The sequence below is a fragment of the Anabrus simplex genome, chromosome 2 (assembly GCF_040414725.1).
Source record: "Anabrus simplex isolate iqAnaSimp1 chromosome 2, ASM4041472v1, whole genome shotgun sequence".
NCBI classification, from domain to species: Eukaryota; Metazoa; Arthropoda; class Insecta; order Orthoptera; family Tettigoniidae; genus Anabrus; species Anabrus simplex.
Genome location: NC_090266.1, coordinates 374,950,090 through 374,973,405, shown reverse-complemented (window position 1 = coordinate 374,973,405; position 23,316 = coordinate 374,950,090). Strand labels below are relative to the sequence as shown.

Here is a 23,316-nt window from a genome sequence, read left to right as displayed (position 1 = left end):
TCTGCAGCATTGCAAAAACTGGAAGGCTATGGCAAGATTTAGCAACTATGGAGCTACGAAAACTTGAGTGTATAAACCACATCACGAGTGACAAGAAGAGGGTACTTCAGAAGGGAAAAAAAAAAAAAAAAAATTCCTTATTTGCCAGGAGAACTCAAACAATGTTATTAAAGAATTGTCGAGTGAAGGTTTGCAGTTTGTGTGTATAAAATTATGGCTGCATCAAAATTTCAAATATAATAAGTTTGATAATGTAAGTTGATACGTTGATTAGTTACAAGAACGTGGTACACAGGTACTTTTTCAGTTTTCATTCATGTGTTTTGTATCAAAGCATTATTTTTCTTGGCAAATATACTTGCTTAATATATTTCTGTGTAGGGTAGGGCAGGACTATTCCACCCACGGGGCGTTCCCACCTGAAACAGGCAGAAATTGTAGTGACCAGCCAACTTGCACATGTGATATCTCCCTTTGTGTTTAGAGTGACCATTAATCCGTGTATTACTAGATCTGTTGTTTGTTTGAGACTTATAGTCTGAGTGTTGGGAAACAGAGGAAGGATAGTAATACCAATATAGTTGGTTCGTTATTGGACATTATAAATTTTCCAGTTAACTCATTCCTGGTTGCCAGTGTTTTGTCCCGGTGTGCTAAATTGGGCTCATCAGTTGATAAATAGCATATCTATCAAGACGCATGGCTAGTGCATTCCATGGAGGCCACTGCATAGGCTACTTAGAGCCACCGGCAGTGCCAGTGCACTACGCGAGTCTTTCTCATTTTCAAAAATTTATGCGTGGCTAGCCATCAGGTGATATAGATGTTGATTCCCATAGGGAACCTGAAATATTTGTCCCGAATGAGTAAATTTATAATACGAATATAGTTGGTCCGTAATTGGACATTATAATTTTCCCAACTAAATTTTCATTCATTCACCTGGTAGTCTGAAGGTTAAGTTACATTTTGAAATAGCAGATAGGGCATTTCCTTTGTATTATTATTATTATTATTATTATTATTATTATTATTGTTGTTGTTGTTGTTGTTGTTGTTGTTGTTGTTGTTGTTGTTGTTGTTGTTGTTGTTGTTGTTGTTGTTGTTGTTGTTGTTGTTGTTGTTGTTGTTGTTGTTGTTGTTGTTGTTGTTGTTGTTGTTGTTGTTGTTGTTGTTGTTACAACTCTTATCAAAGATATGGAATAAATGAGGAACAGTCAGACACTCGGTCAAAGGTTGCCAATGCACTGGTATGTTTCCGTTTAACCATTGGCCATTCCCGAACACAAAATTTTACCTTCAGACTACTTTCAACCAGTCATTTCTGAGCAGGTTACTAGTTCAACAAGCAGTACTCCACAACGTTCTGAATTACCTGTTTTACCAACAGCAGGAGGAAAGAAGTCTCCCTTTTGCTCAATAATTCCAACCCCATCAAAAAGGCAATCTATGAAAGAATCTCAGAAGAACTCAAGAAATCGGACGTGGACTTTCGAAGAGACAAGGGCAAAACTGAGTTTGAAATTCAATAAGTGAGATAAATGAAATGTTGCTAAGAAACCTTTCCAAGACAAACCATTGGGACCTACAGACTTTTCGACAAGAGGACAGTGATCAGGAAGAGACACCACGTAGATTTTGTGGCGTAACTTTCTATTTTGCTTAGTCACATCAAAGGGTGGCTGGATACAATGCCAAGACTGTGGAACATGAATTCGCACTGTGGGTGTTAGTGCTACAGAAAGGATAAACTTCATTTGTAACAATGCCTTTGAGAAAGAGACATTACATTCTTTGAGCGAAATAGCCCCACACTTGGGTGTAATAGCTCCACTAATGCTGTAATTTCTTAATCTTACTTAAATTCACATTTTAATTTGACCAGTCTGTACAAAGAAATATCAGTATTTTTTTCATAAATATATGTAATAAGAGATACATAAGGTGTGTTTTGTTGTGGGTCCCATCTCAGAACAATGAATGGTTATTGATTTATAATGCTTACAATTTGGGCCGATGACCTTCGATGTTTGGCTCCTTTAAACAACAAGCAAGACAATTTGAAATGAGCGGAATAGCCCTGCCCTACCCTATATATATATATTCTACCAGGAAAAATGTCTTTAGCTGCTGATACTAGCTTGAAGAGCATGGAATATTTCTAAGGGGTGGAACGCAAGCATTAGAGTTGGTACAGAGAGGGGTACTAGTTCGTTGAATTTATATTCTTTTGAAAATCTGGTTTTGTTGTTCATTCGAAACAAATTCATATCGCCTTTTACACAAGTTGAGTTGATGCGTTGTAGCAGCCTGGAACCTCCAGACTCCGGGATGATTACTGGGCTCGGTCCTTGATGCGAAGTTCTTGACGTTTTGGAAGTTCTCGAATTTCTAGGTGTACACGTAGTGGGGTTAGATCTCGCATGAGAATACTGAGAGGTGAGGCGTGACGAGCCCAAGTCCACTGTATGATATTCAACTCGCTTGTATCACTGTCAAATAAATTAATTCTTGCTCTAAATACTGGATTGATTCATTATAAGTGGGATATGTCTAATGTTAATGAAATTGACACTTGAATCTTTGACTCAAACACCTCGTTGAATCACAGGTCAAAGGTTTATGAAATTGACACTTGAAAAGAAAACTATTGAACTGAGTAACTGATCACACGTTGCATGTCAGCCGTATTGATTCTTGGGAAAATTATCTACAAATTTTCAATGTCAAGTTCGCGACGTAAGTCCGCTGATATTGGCACGACAGTCTGAAATATTCTATTAGGTCGCTAACTTGTATTATCACTGTTCCTAATTGACTGGCTTCGTCACTTTTATGATTGGAACACAGCTCTGAACGTAATATTTACAGTTTGTTCAAGTTCAGGACATATTAGCATGTTTGTTATAAATTAAACAAGTTTAATGGTACTCGGAGAATGTTCAACACTGTCTATAAATAATTATTGAAGTTTTAGTGCATTCGAGGACTGTTCAACACTGTCTATAAATAATTGTTAAAGCTTAACTGCACTTGAATGTTTAACACTGTCTGTGAATAATTATTATGAAGTAGAAACTATAAGCTTAAATGCGGCTTTGAAAATTCTATGTTCTCTCGGAACTTTACGAGAAGAAAACAAAAGTTCAAATATGGCATTAATATTCTATGTTCCACAGTTTGTTTCGAAAACACAAGTTCAAATGTGGCACTCGGAAATATTCTGTGTTCCCACAGTCTGTTATGACAACACAAGTTCAATACGACTGACCCGCTCACTCACTCCATAGGCTTTGAGGGATGTGAAGTTCCCGTGCCGATCTCGCAATCCTCTTCCATCCTTTTCGATCTTGAGCCTGCTCTTCCCAGTTATCATTTTGAAGGGTCTGGCATACCTTGTTGATCTCCTTCTTCGGTGTCTTCCTAAAGGTCTTTTCCCATTAAGATATCTCTTGTATAGATCTGCTGGTGCTCTCATATCCTGCATCCTCAGTACATGTCCAGCCCAGCGCAGTCTGTTGGATTCTATCACACCCATTATAGTGTGTTGTTGAGAGAGGGTGTAAATCTCATAATTAGATCTTTTCTGCCAGCTTTGAGAGATAGGACCGAACCATAGGCCAAATATTTTTCTATAAACTTTATTCTCAAAGATATGCAACTGCTGCTGCTGCTCTTTCTTTCTCCATGTCTCGGAACCATACAGAAGTACTGGTCGAATGATTGTACAGTATGCGCCAAAATATACAGTACTGGAAATTATGTTAGTCTTATTATCATTACCTTACTTATTGAGATGATAGTGTAAATGTTTAAAATGTGATCCATTGTGCTGTAGGCAGTGTTCATAATGATCATGCAGATTTTCCAACATATTCTGGAACATAGGTTGCTGCAGAGTCCCGAAGAACGAGACAATCTTCTGACGTTATGCAGGCACAGTTTTGGGTGGATCTGGACAATTGAAAATTTGCTCCTTTAACATTCCCCACACATAAGCATCAGGTGGTGTGAGATCGGGGGAATGTAATGGGTAGGGGAACTGAGCCCCGCGGAAAATTACTCGTCCTGGAAAGGTTTCTTGCAGCATGGCCTTAGTCTCATTATTTATAAGTTTCATTTCCGTATTGATTGTATGCACCTATGTAGCCATAGTCTGTCGAGTGGTGTAGCAGGTCGCCCCGTGTTGCTGGAACCACTGCCTATTCATCTGCATGTTCCTGGCGTTGACACAATACACTACCCGTACGACGAAATGTTTTAACAATAGATAGCATAACTGTGTTGCTAGGTGCTGGCTTATTGAAGTGTTCACGATATTGTTCCGCCACTAACTTTAAACTTGGTCCACTATGATAACCGTTTAATTACAAGCGAAAATAATACTCCACTATAAACACCTTTTCCTCCGTCACGAGACCCATTGTCACTTCCAGTCACAGAGCACAATGTTCTCTACACAACTAACAATTCATCATGGCGATGCAACAACATGCAGACGCTCAGGCGTGTGCATGCGCACTGCGCAAAAATGAGTACTGTATATTTTGGCGCATACTGTATTGTAGGTAATCACTTTAGCATTCCTTGTTAAAAATTTGGAGCTTAATATAGGGCTCATAGAGTAAAATGCCTTATTGGCATTCTTAATTCTATCTTGGTGTTCCTGTTGCCTTCGGTTTTGCTCGCCGATTAATACACCAAGGAATTTAAACTCCTCTACTCTTTTAAGTATGTATTTCCCAATCTTCAAAGGCAATCTGTCAACCTCCTCATGATTCGGTCTCTGTACAACCATGTTATGTGTCTTTTTATCATTTACCCGTAAGCCAATTTTTGCTGCCATTTCCTCTAGTTCCACAAATAACTGGCTAATTTCTAATTCATTGCGGCCAATAAGAACAATATCATCCGCATATGCAAGGACTTTATGTTCTCCCCAATATGATGCCAGCAGGTACAAGAGCTAATTTCCTGATAATCTTCTCCAGTGCAATGTCGAATAGAAGTTCAATATGACACTTGGAAAATTTATAACCCTTGAACAAATTGTAACAGTTGGAAAAATTATATGTTCCTTTGGAATGCCACTGTTTGTAAAGAAAACACAAGTCCTAATATGGCACTTGAAGAAAAATACTATGTTCCACCGGAAGAAAGCACTACGGACGGAGTCAGTGTCATCTCACCGCAATACCGAGTCCCGGCTGGACATAGCTTCAGACTGCTGCACTTGTAGAGCTCCACCCTCACTCGTATCGCAGAGACGGTGGATTAATACTGTCTCCCTGTAGCCTAGATCACCGTGCTTTTATACCTGGAGCTGATGAAGCATCTCGAAACGTGGATATTATCCACCTCTATAACTCCTGAAGTACTTAGTAGATTTGCTCAAGAATTTGTTAGTTTGTTGCTGTTATCATAGCCTCAACGTTGGTGGTCCAAAAATAATTGTATCTTAACTCAGAATAGTCTTTTTTCAGATGGATTAGAACATTACCAATGTGGTCATGTGATATAGATGTTGATTCCCATAGGGAATCCGAAACATTTGTTCCGAATGAGTACATTTATAATACAAATATAAATGGTCTGTTATTGGACATTATAAATTTTCCAGCTAACTCATTCCTGGTTGCCAGTGTTTTACCCCCGTGTGCTAGGCTAGGCTCATCAGTTGGTACCTAGCACACCTATATCATCTGATGGCCAAGCAGGCATCAATCTTTGGTAATGAGACAAAGTCTGTCATAGTGCATTGGCACTGCCGGTGGCTACAATTAGCCTACGCAGTGGCCTCCACTGTATGCACTAGCCATGCGTCTTGGTAGGTGTGCTAGGTACCAACTGATGAGCCCAGCCTAGCACACGGGGGCGAAATGCTGGCAACCAGGAATGAGTTAGCTGGAAAATTTATAATGTCCAATAACGGACCACTTATATTGGTATTATGAATATGGTCATGCTCGCTGAGCGAGGCCGGCCCGAGGCGGCCACGTCACTGCTGTGTACGTCAGCCAAGTTCGACAGGCTTGTCTATCCTTCTCCTTGCGCAAATTTCAACTCTCATACTTCGAACTTGCTTTCTTGTAGCGGTGTTTCTGGTACAATATTCATATGAACATTAGTACATGTACTGTATGTGACCGCAAGGATTTTTAAAATTACAAAATCACTAGTAGACATAATGTTACAATTTGGAAAACTGGGCGAGTTGGCCGTGCGGTTAGAGGCGCGCGGCTGTGAGCGTGCACCTGGGAGATAGTGGGTTTTAATCCCACTGTCGGCAGCCCAGAAGATGTTTTCCTTGGTCTTCCATGTTCACACCAGGCAAATGCTGGGGCTGTACCTTAATTAAGGCCACGGCCACTTCCTTCCAATTCCTAGGCCTTTCCTATCCCGTTGTTGCCATAAGACCTACTTGTGTCGGTGCGACATAAAGCCACTAGCAGAAAAAAAAAACATAATTTGGAAAAAAATAATGTGTATGCACAAATAAAGATCTACTTGGTCTCATACTTAAATACTTCATAGAAAGAAAATGCGTAAGTTTCATAGGTTAATTTTTGCACAAAATGGTGTAGATTGGCAATCATGAAATACAAACGTGGTGGTGCAGAATGCTTAACGAGTGTTTTTAATGCCTATTATGATATGTTGAGTGTATTTCCGGGCATACCTAACCCTTTAAAAATATTCCACGTGTATTTTGTAATTCCTTCTGTGCTACCAAATGACAATCCTTTAACTGACCCATTTTCATGTCAGATGTTGTAATGTTTGCTAATTTCTTTTTTAACATTTGCTTTACGTCGCACCAACACAGATAGGTCTTATGGCGACTATGGGATAGGGCTAGGAGTGGGAAGGAAGTGGCCATGGCCTTAATTAAGGTATAGCCCCAGCATTTGCCTGGTGTGAAAGTAGGAAACCATGGAAAACTATCTTCAGGACTGCCGAGAGTGGGATTCGAACCCACTATCTCACAAGCTCACAGTTGCACACACCTAAGTGCATGGCCAGCTTACTTGTTATGTTTGCTAAAAAAATGGGCGGTATGGTTTATAAGTATCTCTCTTTTCTATGTCGACCTCAATCCCCTGCTCAATGTCTCTTTCAAAACTTATACTGTAGTTGGATCCAACACTAAAGCAGTGTGCTTTTATGGGTGAATGGCAGTCTTGTCTCTCTTATTATACTGATATGCATCATTTTGCTACAGAGAAACTGTTTAAATTTTTCAATTCCCCTATATGGGAAGTTACAAACCTCATATCTCGTTTCATTTCATCATGTCCAGTTTTTTTAAAAACAACTTTTTTAAATTCATGAAATTGTCTAAATACTGAAATTACTGTAATACATATCTTTACATCAATTATATTATTATTATTATTGCATTAAAGCTGGTAATTTAGGCAATGGAATCACTAAAATCTTATAACTGAAATTAAAAATTATGAACAAAGTATCCTATAATTATTTTTTCTTGCTTGATATTGCAAGGACACTTAAAAAAAATCAAATTTCTACATTTGTATGAATGCCATTCCTTGAAACTAGCAGGTATAAGCCATAATTGTGTATTAATTTCATGTGTCATATACCAAACACAGTAAATGGGTAGTGCTCAGAAATTATATTGTTCTTTTGTTTATTTAAAAATGAAACTTTTGAAAAAAAAAGTGGAGAAAAGTTAAAGCTGGTGTACTTGATGGAACAGAGATACACGGCCTAATGAGGGATCCAAATTTTCAATCGTCAATGAATGAAACAGAAAAATCTGCATGGCGTTCATTTAAAAGCTTGACAGAAAACTTCCTAGTTTACAGGAAATCCGTTAATTACAAGGAAATTGCCAAGGAAATATTAGCTAACTTAAAATCTCTAGGTTGTAACATGAGTGTAAAACTTTCTCTTCTTAACCATATTAACTACTTCCCCAAAAATCTTGGTGCACTGAGTGAGAAGCAGAGTGAAAGACTTCATCAAGATACTAAAACAATGGAAATAAGATACCAAAGCAAGTGGAATGAACCAGTTTTAACAATTTATTGCTGGTGCTTAAAGAGGAGTAAATCTCAAAGTCGCAGCATGGCATCAAAACGGTACAACATTTCGACCAACAAATTGAACATCTGAATGGCTGTATTTTTATTAATATAATTCAATGTTTTATAGTTAGTCACATTCCACAACTCACACGTAACACACTCAGCACTGGTAAGACAACTGTGCTGAATAAAATATCCAATCAGCCGCTCCTGAATCTGTGCCACCACTATTGTGAAAGACTGATTTGTCACATGAAGCCCTCACACTGTGATTCCCACTATATATATATATATATAAAAATCTGTTTTACGTCCCACCAACACAGATAGATAGATAATGCCTTTATTGGTGGTGAAGTTAGGGCTCAAGGCCCTCTCTAAAACAGTGAACGAAATAATATAAGATGGAGAAATTATTCATAACACATGAAATTGGAATAATGTAATGAAATAGCCTATTATAAAATATTACAATTACAGTAATAATAAAACAATAAAGTACTATGGTGGAAATTGTTCATATTCCTTGGATGATAATAATAATAATAATAATAATAATAATAATAATAATAATAATAATAATAATAATAATAATAACATACATACATACATACATACATACATACATACATACATACATACATACATTATCACAATAGACTGTTATGCCTTTCAGCATTCAGTCTGCAAGCCTCTGAGAATTTACTAAATGTCGCCACAATCCTCGATTTGCAACTAGTGTTGTGGCCTCATTTAGTTGTATACCTCTACCGAGTCTAACCATCGTCATCTTGGTCTCCCTCTGCTTCTCTTACCCTCCATAACAGAGTCCATTATTCTCCTAGGTAACCTATCCTCCTCCATTCGCCTCACATGACCCCACCACCGAAGCCGGTTTATGCGTACAGCTTCATCCATCGAGTTCATTCTTAAATTAGCCTTTATCTCTTCATTCCAAGTACCCTCCTGCCATTGTTCCCACCCGTTTGTACCAACAATCATTCTTGCTACTTTCATGTCTGTTACTTCTAAGTTATGAATAAGATATCCTGAGTCCACCCAGCTTTCGCTCCCGTAAAGCAAAGTTGGTCTGAAAACAGACCGATGTAAAGACAGTTTCGTCTGGGAGCTGACTTTCTTCTTACAGAATACTGTTGATCGCAACTGCGAGCTTACTGCATTAGCTTTACGACACCTTGATTCAGTCTCACTATATTACCATCCTGGGAGAACACACAACCTAAATACTTGAAATTATCGACCTGTTCTAGCTTTGTATCACCAATCTGACATTCAATTCTGTTGAATTTCTTACCTACTGACATCAATTTAGTCTTCGAGAGGCTAATTTTCATACCATACTCATTGCACCTATTTTCAAGTTCAAAGATATTAGACTGCAGACATTCGGCACAGTCTGCCATTAAGACCAAGTCGTCAGCATAGGCCAAACTGCTTACTACATTTCCACCTAACTGAATCCCTCCCTGCCATTTTATACCTTTCAGCAGATGATCCATGTAAACTACAAACAGCAAAGGTGAAAGATTACAGCCTTGTCTAACCCCTGTAAGTACCCTGAACCAAGAACTCATTCTACCATCAATTCTCACTGAAGCCCAATTGTCAACATAAATGCCTTTGATTGATTCTAATAATCTACCTTTAATTCCATAGTCCCCCAGTGTGGCGAACATCTTTTCCCTCGGTACCCTGTCATATGCTTTCTCTAGATCTACGAAACATAAACACAACTGCCTATTCTTCTCGTAGCATTTTTCAATTACCTGGCGCATACTGAAAATCTGATCCTGACAGCCTCTCTGTGGTCTGAAACCACACTGGTTTTCATCCAACTTTCTCTCAACGACTGCTCGCACCCTCCCTTCCAGGATGCCAGTGAATACTTTGCCTGGTATACTAATCAATGAGATACCTTGATAGTTGTTGCAATCCTTCCTGTTCCCTTGCTTATAGATAGGTGCAATTACTGCTTTTGTCCAATCTGAAGGTACCTTACCAACACTCCACGCTAATTTTACTACTTTATGAAGCCATTTCATCCCTGCCTTCCCACTATACTTCACCATTTCAGGTCTAATTTCATCTATTCCTGCTGCCTTATGACAATGGAGTTTATTTACTATTCTTTCCACTTCCTCAAGCATAATTTCACCAACATCCTTTTCCTCCCCATGAGCTTGGCTGTTCGCCACACCACCATGATGATTTCCTTTTACATTAAGATGATGTTCAAAATATTCCCTCCATCTCTCCAGTGATTCCCTGGGATCTATTATGAGTTCACCTGAATTACTCAAAACACTTTTTCCTTTTTCCCTCCCTTCCTAAGATTCTTTATTACTGTCCAGAAATATTTCCCTGCTGCTTGACCTAGCCTTTCCAGGTTGTTACCAAAATCTTCCCATGACTTCTTTTTGTGTTCAACAAGTATTTGTTTCGCTCTGTTTCTTTCATCTACGTACCAATCCCTGTCTGCCTTGGCCCTTGTTTGGAGCCATTTCTGATAAGCCTTCTTTTTACATTTACAGGCTGCTCTCACTTCATCATTCCACCAAGATGTTCGCCTTTTCCCATCTTTACACACAGTTGTTCCTAGGCATTCCCTTGCTGTTTCTATTACAGCATCCCTGTATGCCACCCATTCACTTTCTATATCCTGAACCTGCTTACTGTCTACTGTTTGAAACTTCTCACTAATCATATCCATGTACATCTAATTTCCTCGTCCTGGAGACTTTCTACCCTTATTCGTTTGCAGACAGATTTCACTTTCTCTACCCTAGGCCTAGAGATACTTAGTTCACTACAGATCAGATGGTGGTCTGTATCATCAAAAAATCCGCGAAAAACTCGTACATTCCTAACAGATTTCCTGAATTCAAAGTCTGTTAAGATAGAGTCTATTATGGATCTGGTACCCCTAGCCTCCCATGTGTAGCGGTGAATAGCCTTATGCTTGAAGAATGTATTCATAACAGCTAAACCCATACTAGCACAGAAGTCCAGCAAATGCTTCCCATTCCCATTAGCTTCCATATCTTCCCCACATTTACCAATCACCCTTTCGTATCTTTCAGTTCTATTCCCAACTCTTGCATTGAAATCGCCCATTAGCACTATTCTGTCCTTGCTGTTGACCTCGACCACGATGTCACTTAATGATTCATAAAACTTGTCAACTTCATCCTCATCTGCACCCTCACATGGTGAATACACAGAGACAATTCTTGTCCTAATTCCTCCCACTGACAAATCTACCCACATCATTCGCTCATTTACGTGCCTAACAGAAACTATGTTGCGTGCAATGGTATTCCTGATAAAGAGCCCTACCCCAGACTCTGCCCTTCCCTTTCTAACACCCGTCAAGTACACTTTATAATCTCCTATCTCTTCCTCATTATCTCCCCTTACCCGAATATCACTTACTCCTAGCACATCCAGATGCATCCTCTTTGCTGACTCAGCCAGTTCTACCTTCTTTCTTCCATAAGCCCCATTAATATTGATAGCTCCCCATCGAATTCCATTTCGTTCACCAAGTTGTTTCCAAGGAGTCCCTCGCCTGTCAAATGGGAGTGGGACTCCGTTACTCCCATCGGTCCGAGGCTTGCTTAAAGTGTTCTGAGCTCGGTAAATTCATGAAGCAGGATGCTGCCCTACTTGCACATAGTCCAAGTGAGGATCTCTCCTCTAACGGGTTATGGACCACCGGTGAATTGTATAGTCCTAGCCGCCTGAGCACAGAATATGTCCGAGATGCCCACTCCCATTCCATAGCAACTGGTATCCCGACTCTCAGGACCACTTACTAGGCCACTCAGCCGTTGCCCATGGTTCACGAAGTAGGACGTGACTATAGTAACCCACAAAAAAAAATAATAATAATAATAATAAAAAATGTTGTATGACCTCCAAAGAGGTCTGGTGCAGGTCTTATGATTTGATGTTGTATAGGCGACCTGTGCGTCTGTGGAGATCGAGTTGTACCTATGCTGAATTCTAATGCTAAAGACGGCATTCACACCCAGCCCCCAAGCCAATGAGGGTTAAAATCCCTGACCCGGCCGGGAATCGAACCCGGGACTCACTGGGCCGAAGACCAGCAGGCTAATTATTTAGCTAACAGGACATGATAATGATAATGGCTGCAAAGGAAGTGGCAGTGGCCAGATCCAGCATTTGCCTGGTGTGAAAATTGGAAGCACAGAAAACCACCTATCAGGACTGTCGATAGTCGAATTCAATCTCACTATATCCCAAATGCAAGTTAAGAACTATATGGCTCGAACCATGAAGCCAACTCGCTCAATAGTAGTAGGACTGAAAGTCCTCATATTACTCCGTATCGTAGGCAGAGGGGATGAGGTGACAAGGAAATTCACTCTGTCAAGCAGAATACTGTTTATGGCGTTTTGCTGTTTAATTATTTCCTACAAGAAAAGAAAAGTAAGCCTGCTGAACACATGCTGGATTGTGTTACAAGCAAAAGCAACATAATTCTGCTAATCACCAAAAACTGTGTAATTTACTAAAACACTTATTTGAAAATAAAGATGCATATCTTTTCTGTTTTTTTTTTTTTTCTATGGTTTGTGATATTTTGTACCGCACACAAAGGTGGCATAATTTATACAGTTAATTTATTCAATCTAATCTAAAGTAACTCACTATAAACGAACAAAACTGTGTGGATGGTGCTTAAACTATGGTATTGCCATTTTGCCTTTGCACCACCCGGCGTGCTGTAGCACTCAATTTAGCCACTCGATAGGCTCCTTTCTATCTTGTTGGGCAACATTGAGTCCCAAGCGTGTGTGGGGAAACACCGGGATTGCATCATAGACACATGATATCCAGCTTTGCATATCTAGTATCGTTGGTGAGTCGTGCTTCCCTGCTCGCTATCCTGCTGTTCTGTGCTGAAACATATTTCCCACTCCTCCGTAGTGAACAGCTAAATGCTCATTTCTTATCTGAACGAGTCCTGTTATATAGGAGTCATCATTGTCATCAACCACATTCCTTGCACTCGCAGATCATATTACACATTAGTAGAAAATGCCAGGGCATGCATTTTTAAGCACAATAAAAATGGTAATATCCTTTTAATATCCCATTTAAGGGCATAACACCCAAAATATGATGCATCTATTAAAAAAACAAAATATGCAATTTTATGCAAAATAAAAGTGGTCGTATTCTGTTCTGATTTTAGTGATTTGCATGAATAATTTACCATCATATTCATACATTGGTGGGAACATTTTAAAATTATAGTATTCATATATAAAATAAGAGTTTTGCCTATATGTTGTTCAGAATGAAAAAAGAATATTTCTGCATCAGTTGTATCCACAGTAAGAAGGAAATACAAATTTTAATTTTCTGTCGTGTATGTATGTACATCTGATAAACTTCATTATTAGGTACCCGCATTGACGCTATATAATTAAAGTCGAGAACTTTCCACCTTTCAGTGCATATAATTTATTATGTTGTCGTGGATAACACTTGATCATAAGGACATGTTTCATTTTTTATTATGAAATATCTTCAGCTTAGTTACATATAGATTGACAACATACACACTGAATTAAAACACATGTAATGAATTGATGAAAAGTTTGTTACAACATATAATATTCTGTGGTAGATTTCTTCTTCTTCTGAAGAAACACAGTCTTTATATTGTGCTATTCTACTTGCAGGCGATTAATAGATTCAAAACCTTAAGCAATGTATTATGTATGTTTTCCTTGTTGAAAAGTAAACTAGAAAGCAGGGGAAATTACTCAGTTGAAAACTGTAGCTCAATACGGATATCCCGAATTATATGTCTCCGGTGATATTGGATGTTATGGGAGTCTCCCTACTGGTCCCTTTAGAATGTGTACTGCCTCGCTTTGCAGTCGACTATATTTATTTATTTATTTATTTATTTATTTATTTATTTATTTATTTATGAATCGCCACACTCGCTAATTACTGTCTAGTTACAAGTATCTCTTCCTTACTGCATAGCAGGTGCTCAGGCCTATTGGTTTTATCTGGGGACGGCTATATAATCTTTACTTTCATTTCTCCGAGTCCAGTCACTTCATACAGCAGCTGTGTGTAGACCGCTGGATTTGAATGCATTGCTATTGGCTACATAACATATGACTCCAGAGACAGTCTAATAATGCACAGTCACATGCAGTGAACAACTAAACAGCAACAGCTTAAGAATATTCAACAGCAGGATGATACAGCAGTGAATATTAACACAGATCAAATTACCCATGCACTCACAATAACTGCTTTGATCTCTGACTCATGGTGGTCCTCCATTGCCGGAAGCACACACGTACACAGTACTCGTTAAGTCTTCTGTCCCATAGTCTTGAATATGGCTACTCGTTGGACACATTGACACACAACAGTTCCTTGTTTAGACCTCGGTGGGACACTAGTGACAGCCATGTAGCCAAGACATCTTGTCACCCTCAGCCCAGCCACTGAACCCCAACACACTGAGTCTCACACTGACTCCACTGCAGAGTCCAACACTGACTCTGCTGTCACTTTTTATAGCTTGGGCGATATGCACCAGAATATTCGCGATGTGGCTAGAGACGAAATATTGTCATTGCATCATGCGGTTGAGGGCATGCAGCTGTGAGCTCGCATCCGGGAGATAGTGGGTCCGAATCCCACTGTCGGCAACCCTGAAGATGGTTTTCCGTGGTTTCCCATTTTCACACCAAGCAAATGCTGGGGCTGTACCTCAATTTCACGGCTGCTTCCTTCCAACTCCTAGCCCTTTCCTATCCCATCATTGCCATAAGACCTGTCTGTGTCTGTGCGACATAAAGCCACTAGCAAAAAGAAACTCGCAGGTAAACCAGCTGACGAGAACAATGGATGGAAATGCCAGCCATGCCCTCCAGGCCGGCTGGGAGCTCCCCGGTCAGCTGACTCACCAGTCCCTTCCAAGAAGTACCGAAAGGGGCTACGAGAGGGCTGGCACGTAACAATATATTTAGTCTCCATGAAAGATAAGTTTGGACCAAATCAGAATGAACCAAGAATTAAATATTAAACAAAAGACACATGAAAATCTATTTTTCTTCCTCACCCACTGTCCCCCATTATGAGAAATAATAAACCTTAAAACTGTTACGTTACATTTCCGAATTTCTGACTACCTTCCCCCCCCCTCTGGATCAGGTCATCTGTGAAGAGGATCATCGAATCAAAAACAGTCCTGCTTCAATATTTCAAGCTCTGAAACAGATCTGCAGTAAACATTTTATTGTATTAACTGGTTATCCACTGCCGAATAACTTGTTAGAAAACTCTGGCTCAAATTGATCCTACAGATCAACTGAAAAAATTGAACATATGACAGATACCAAGAGCTGTGGTACTCAGCATACTTTTGAAGGTGTTCGACAACTTCCCTGGCATGGTCTTTAAACCTTGCCCACTGAATATGCATGAACTGTAACAAAAACCCTGCTGATATTTATACAGTGCGTACATCTAATGAAGCATCAAATCTACTGCTCCACAAAACGTAGTGTGTTATGATACGTTACTTACTATCTGTATTACTATTTCCTATTAAATATATTAGCCTGTATATTAACATATAGGGTGATTGTGTAGTGTATTGACATGATCCTTGTACTGTTTGCACATATGCATAACACTTTCTAATCTGTACATATGTTGACTTGCACATGTGGTAATTAATTGCAGCCTAACCATCTTACTTGTGTGCATAATCTTAATTGCAACACATGGTCAGCATGTTCCAATTTTATTTTTTGTTTTTATGTTTCATTTCTCTGTTGAATTTATGATTTTGAAGATGAATAAATTTGCTTCTTTTCTTCTCTTTCTAGAGATCCATTCAGCACTAGTTAAACCTGGACCGGACCTGGTAATCTGTGATGAGGGTCATCGAATCAAAAACAGTCATGCTTCAATATCTCAGGCTCTGAAACAGATCCGCAGTAAACGTCGTGTTGTATTGACCGGTTATCCACTGCAGAATAACTTGCTTGAATATTGGTGCATGGTAGACTTTGTTCGCCCTAATTATCTTGGTACCAAGGCAGAGTTCTGCAATATGTTTGAACGGCCTATCCAGAATGGCCAGTGCATAGACAGCACCCCTCAGGATATTAGGTTAATGAGATACAGAGCACATGTGTTACATTCTTTGCTTGAAGGTTTTGTACAGAGGTGAGTATATTCATTTTAATTTATGTATGTTTCGAGAAAGTTTACTTTATGTGTTAGATACCTCATCAGTTTCATTCTTTTATTTTTGTCTGAAACGTGATATAATCATCATCGTGTGTACATTGTTTTTCACAGGCGAAGCCATTCAGTTCTGCAAGTTTCCTTGCCACAGAAAGAAGAATATGTACTTCTTTTGAGGATGAATGCATTTCAACGTAAATTGTATGATACATTCATGAATGAAGTAGTTCGTACTAAGGCTGTACCAAATCCACTAAAGGCTTTTGCTGTGTGCTGCAAGGTAAAGTATTTAAGTAGAGCTTTTCTCAGTCTGAAATTGCCTGCCCTATTGTAACTTTGTACAAGTCTTTTGTCTCATATATTTTATTACCTCACACATTACTCTAAGGTATTATGCTGAGGTGAGTTGAAGCACAGCCAAAAACCAAGAACTATTCTGCCACCCACAAAATCAAGCCTTACTTTGTTTTATTTTACCCACATGTTAAAAACAAATTTAATGTGCGAGTTATGACATGATGTTCAAAACAAACCTATTTTGAATTAAGCTATCAATACTGTTCAATAGTGGTTGTACCACAACATTGCATGCATCTAATTACACATTTGTGGACCTTTTACTGAGCATTTTACACTGGCAAATCCTGGACAGCCACTCTCTGCAAAATAACGATAAACGAAGGAAGTGGAGAATTGTATGTTTATCAGGTCCACAACCAAATTGTAGAAACAGTTGCAGCATGATATGTCTATGGATATTGGTAATTACAGCTTTCTGTAGCATTATCAGTTACACTCGCCAACATGATTTTGCGGTAAAATTAGAAAATATGTAATTCTTATGGAAATCTCTGCCCTGATTCCGAAAATGATGGTATTTTTTTCCTATCGCATATAGTTTTGACGCAATTCGGTGTTTTAATATCTGCATGAATTCATAATATGTAATATTGAGAGATGTTCTCGCGCAACTTTTTTTAGAATACAATTATGTGATTTGATTTGTTACTGTTTGCATTTTATTATAGGTTTATTGCTGTCTAAATTTTCATTTTGTAGTTGGGGGTTTCCTGGTAAATTCATAACAAACTCCTCCAGATACGCAACAGACCGTGAGGTATGTAGGATTGAAGATAAGACAGTTGAGAGTTTGTCTTTCATCTTAGACCATTTGAATAAACAGACGTGTTAAAAGCCCCAGCCCTTATGCAATGTTTATGATGAACTGATAAAGCAGTTTCCTTTCAAATATAACAGTCTGTGATAAAGCAGTTTCCTTTCAAATATAACAGTCTGAAAGTATTATACTCAAGAAGATGAACTTGTATTTTGTACGGATGTTTCAAATCTTCTATGTCAATTGGGGGAGAAAGAGTATGATCCTAGTAACTGGCGTGTTTTTATTGACTCTTCCAAAAGAAGTTTAGAGGCTGTTTTGCTTCATAATACAAATGTTCTGGCATCCGTACCACTTGCACACTCCACAAAAATGTCTGAAACATACGAGACCTTAAAGTTGGTGGTTGAAAAAATTAAATATCACGAGCATGGGTGACAAATTAGTGGTGATTTGAAGATCATTGGATTGTTGCTGGGACAACAAAAAGGCTATACAATCTGTTTCCTATGCGAATGGGATAGCAGGGCACGGGATAAACATTGGGATACAGTGAATTGGCCAGAAAGGAAACAACTACAACCAGGATCCAAAAATGTCTTGAATGTAAGTCGTATTGACTGTGAAAAAATTCTACTTCCACCCTTGCACATCAACAGTATGTCAAGGCATTAGGTAAAAGTGGCCTATGCTTCCAATATTTATCCATTAAATTTCCCTCAACAGATGCAAAAATCAAAGAAGGCGTATTTGATGGACCAGAGATTCGAGGTATGTGCAAAGTACGGTGTAGTAAAGAAGGGTGGCTGGGAGGGTGGGGGTGGGTGGTCATTCATTCGACTCGAGCGAGGAGTTACAAGTAACTATTCTCATTTTGGTTCCGTATTGAAGTTGACGTATGTCTCAAGTATTATTACAATATTATAAGTCCACCTGTTCAATACAATACAATATGATCCACTATTTCATATGGTCAAATATTTTTTATACATAATACATAAAAGTCAAAGGTACATGTTTCACCCTCCTTACGGGCATCATCAGCCTATATCAATCTTAAAAATAATACATATACTTATAAATTATAGGTTAAAATGTTGAAAAATGGTTTCGAAAAACATTATACAATAACATCTAAAACAACGATAATGCACCAAAGTATGTTAAAAGAGAGTGAAATTAACAGTTTTGAAGCTTAAAACGTGATTAAACATAAAATTTTTGAGAGTCTAAAACTAAAATGGATCCATATTTTTATAATATCATTAAGACTGTGATGGCCTTGAGTATAAACACAATCATCAAAGGGGGATGTTTCTTCAATTCCCAAGTTGAATCCAAGGTGGTAAAATCACTGTCAGTTATTTAAAACGTAAGTGTGAATGTAATAAACAAGTTTAAAATGTATATGTTTGGGATATCTGAAAGTCGAGAAGAAAATGGAACTTCTGTAGAGGCGTTGCTTGTGATAAAACGTATGTCAAAGCTAGCGGAGTTCGGAAATTATGGTAGTCGAATGGATCTAAAAGATAGTCAAGTTGATATTATAATTCCGTTGAAACATTTGTTGGAAGAAATGTTCAGGATTTTCTGAAACAAAATGTAGAAGAAAGTTGGTTAATAATACCGTACTGTACAAGAGACTTCCCGTACGTCAAAGATGGCTAATGAGGTACTTACTCGTACGGAGCGTATAAAGTACATCAGGTTGTTACAGCAACGCTAGCTTGACTGGGTTTTCGACTTCTAGTATTATAACGGTGTGGCTGAGGCAGTGAAGGACATGGAGGGGGGGTAATGGTGGGTGGATCCTTGCGCGCATGTGTTGTTATTGGTGGGCTGTTAGGAGCAAGAGGGGCGGGCCTATCATTTGACGAGGTGGTGGAAGCTTTAGAACAAGAAGTTCTAAAAGTTGGCGGGATTGTATTATGTTTTGAATTCACCATGCCTAATAACTTTGGAGTTAGCTCATATAAAGGATTTTTTGTTTCCGTGATATCGTTAAGATTATGGTCTTTGTTATAGGCTTGGTCTAAAAAGATGTAAAGATTTTCTAATTCATTCATAAGTTTTCCTTTGCCTATGCATTTTAGAATAGTGAGATCTTTATCAATTGATGTAAACTGATGTCCTGTTTCACTCATGTGTGAGCTCATCGCTGAATATTTGTTGTGCTTTAAAGCATTATAGTGCTCCATATATCTCGTATGAAAGCTGCGCCCAGTCTGTCCAACATAACTAAATCCACACTGAGCACAAGTGAGTCTGTAAATACCAGATCTCGAAAAACGGCTGTTTTTATAATTGACTTTATTATGATTAAAAAATATACTTTGATTTGTATTGACTGTTCTGAAAGCAATATTAGTGTCGTATTTCTTCAGTGTGTTGGCGATCTGGTGGATGGCTGGGTTATTGTATGTAAACGTAGCGAAACTAGTTTTTTTAGGTTTATCCGGAATGAGATTCATGGATAGTTTATATTTAACTTTACTGATTAACTGGTTAATCATTTCAACCTTGAACCCATTAAGCTTGGCCAAGTTCCTTATGTAGTTTAATTCTATTTTTAAGTTGTTAGGGGATAGTGGGATTTTTAAGGCTCTGTGTATTAAATTATAGAATGACGCTTGTTTTTGAGATTTAGGATGTAAAGAGGAATTATTTATGGTTATAGGAGACTGTGTGGGTTTTCTGTAGATTTGAAAATCGAAAGTATTATTGGTGCGCGTGATCGTTATATCTAAAAAATTTAAGGACTGTTTAACTTCGTCTTCTTTAGTGAATTTTACATTAGGATCAATTTTATTTAAAATCTCTAAAACTTCGTCGCTGTTAGTAACATTTTTGTCAATAACTACAAAAGTGTCGTCAACAAATCTCAGCCATAAACATATACCTTTTATATGTTCTTTAATTTTCGTGTATTCTATTGAGTCCATGTAAATATCAGCCAAGATGCCGGACAAAGGGTCACCCATGGCTAAGCCAGTCTGTTGATAAATCTTACCATTAAAGGAGAAAAAGTTGTTATTCAATACAAAATTCAGGATCTTCATAAATTCATCAATTTCCAGCTTACTCAGGCTGCTATGTTTTGAAATATTGTCATAGACAATTTTGACTGTTTCTTTAGTAGGTATATTTGGGTACATGTTTATGACATCATAGGAACACATTATATGGTTAGGTTGTAAGTCAGATTTACTTAAAATATCACAAAATTTGATTGAATTCTTTAAAGGAAGTTTATTATTAAACTTATAATGTTGTTTGAGAAAACCGTGGATATATTTGGAAACTTTATAGGTAGGGCTATTACGGCAGTTAATAATCGGACGTACGGGAATGTTGTTTTTATGGATTTTAGGTAGGGCTCTGGCTATTGGAATGCTGGGGTTCATGTTGATCAGTCTCTGTTGTTCCTGTTCATTGAGAAGGAATGTGGAGTTCTTAATTAGAGATTTTAAATTACGTTGTATTCTTACGATAGGATCTTTGCTAACTATTGTATAAATCTTATCCTTAAAAAATTCTTCAGTTTTATTTATGTAACGGTCCTTATCCATTAACACCATAGACCCTCCCTTGTCAGCTATTGTGACTATGATGTTGTTTTCTTCTATTTTCGTTCTCAAATTACATAGTAAAGATTTTTGATTAGAGTCGGATTTAGCATTAAGTTCTTTAGCTAGTGTAGGTAATTTCTTTTTTATGTCAAATCTAATGTCATTTTGAACTTCAAAGGGGAGTTTAGAGATATTAGCTTCTACCTCAGCCACTGTGGTAATAATATCTAAGTCCTTTTTTTCACTAGGCCAGTTATATTTTGGACCTTTATTCAGGAGTTCCGTTTCTGTTCCAGAAAACTGCACGTTGGTTAAATTAACAATTGTGGGTGTGTGAACATTTGAAGTAGTTGTTCTTTGTTTATCTGTATTCTGTACAATGGATAGCGTTTGAGATTCTTTTAAATGTGATAATTTCTTGTCTAAAGTGGCCTGCTTCTTGTCGAGTAAAACCATCAATTTGTAGTCTACGTGAAATTGGAAAGAGTTCCATTCTAATGGGGTTAATGCCTGAGCTACCGTTAAATGAATTTTATATAGTTGTAAGTTCAATTGGGATTTCTTCTTGTATAGTGACTTAATTTCATTCCTTAACCATATTACATTTACTTTATCTTGGACTTTGTTCATACTTGGGACGGCTGATGATGCCCGTAAGGAGGGTGAAACATGTACCTTTGACTTTTATGTATTATGTATAAAAAATATTTGACCATATGAAATAGTGGATCGTATTGTATTGTATTGTATTGTATTGAACAGGTGGACTTATAATATTGTAATAATACTTGAGACATACGTCAACTTCAGTACGGAACCAAAATGAGAATAGTTACTTGTAACTTGGTAGCCAACCAGGCAAATTCCAAACTAAATAGGTTTATCAATCTTAAAATTAAATATCCAAGTTGTCTAAAGATATAACATTTTTAAAGCAATGTTTAAAACTAAAATTGATCCCAAAATTTTTGAAACCTACACAAAGAAAGAACTTAACCGTCCCAAGTATGAACAAAGTCCAAGATAAAGTAAATGTAATATGGTTAAGGAATGAAATTAAGTCACTATACAAGAAGAAAGCCCAATTGAACTTACAACTATATAAAATTCATTTAACGGTAGCTCAGACATTAACCCCATTAGAATGGAACTCTTTCCAATTTCACGTAGACTACAAATTGATGGTTTTACTCGACAAGAAGCAGGCCACTTTAGACAAGAAATTATCACATTTAAAAGAATCTCAAACGCTATCCATTGTACAGAATACAGATAAACAAAGAACAACTACTTCAAATGTTCACACACCCACAATTATTAATTTAACCAACGTGCAGTTTTCTGGAACAGAAACAGAATTCCTGAATAAAGGTCCAAAGTATAACTGGCCTAGTGAAAAAAAGGACTTAGATATTATTACCACAGTGGCTGAGGTAGAAGCTAATATCTCTAAACTCCCCTTTGAAGTTCAAAATGACATTAGATTTGACATAAAAAAAGAAATTACCTACACTAGCTAAAGAACTTAATGCTAAATCCGACTCTAATCAAAAATCTTTACTATGTAATTTGAGAACGAAAATAGAAGAAAACAACATCATAGTCACAATAGCTGACAAGGGAGGGTCTATGGTGTTAATGGATAAGGACCATTACATAAATAAAACTGAAGAATTTTTTAAGAATAAGATTTATACAATAGTTAGCAAAGATCCTATCGTAAGAATACAACGTAATTTAAAATCTCTAATTAAGAACTCCACATTCCTTCTCAATGAACAGGAACAACAGAGACTGATCAACATGAACCCCAGCATTCCAATAGCCAGAGCCCTACCTAAAATCCATAAAAACAACATTCCCGTACGTCCGATTATTAACTGCCGTAATAGCCCTACCTATAAAGTTTCCAAATATATCCACGGTTTTCTCAAACAACATTATAAGTTTAATAATAAACTTCCTTTAAAGAATTCAATCAAATTTTGTGATATTTTAAGTAAATTTGACTTACAACCTAACCATATAATGTGTTCCTATGATGTCATAAACATGTACCCAAATATACCTACTAAAGAAACAGTCAAAATTATCTATGACAATATTTCAAAACATAGCAGCCTGAGTAAGCTGGAAATTGATGAATTTATGAAGATCCTGAATTTTGTATTGAATAACAACTTTTTCTCCTTTAATGGTAAGATTTATCAACAGACTGGCTTAGCCATGGGTGACCCTTTGTCCGGCATCTTGGCTGATATTTACATGGACTCAATAGAATACACGAAAATTAAAG

General features: G+C 37.7%; 1 protein-coding gene across 1 annotated transcript in view; it reads left to right on the top strand.

The window, feature by feature from the left end:
• Positions 1 to 23,316, top strand: part of LOC136863553 (uncharacterized) — a 452,780-nt gene that overhangs the window by 196,436 nt on the left and 233,028 nt on the right. Inside the window, exons 11-12 of the mRNA XM_067139933.2 lie at positions 15,971 to 16,313; positions 16,449 to 16,614. Of these exons, the coding sequence (XP_066996034.2) occupies positions 15,971 to 16,313; positions 16,449 to 16,614 (509 nt within the window). The remainder of the gene's footprint in view (positions 1 to 15,970; positions 16,314 to 16,448; positions 16,615 to 23,316) is intronic.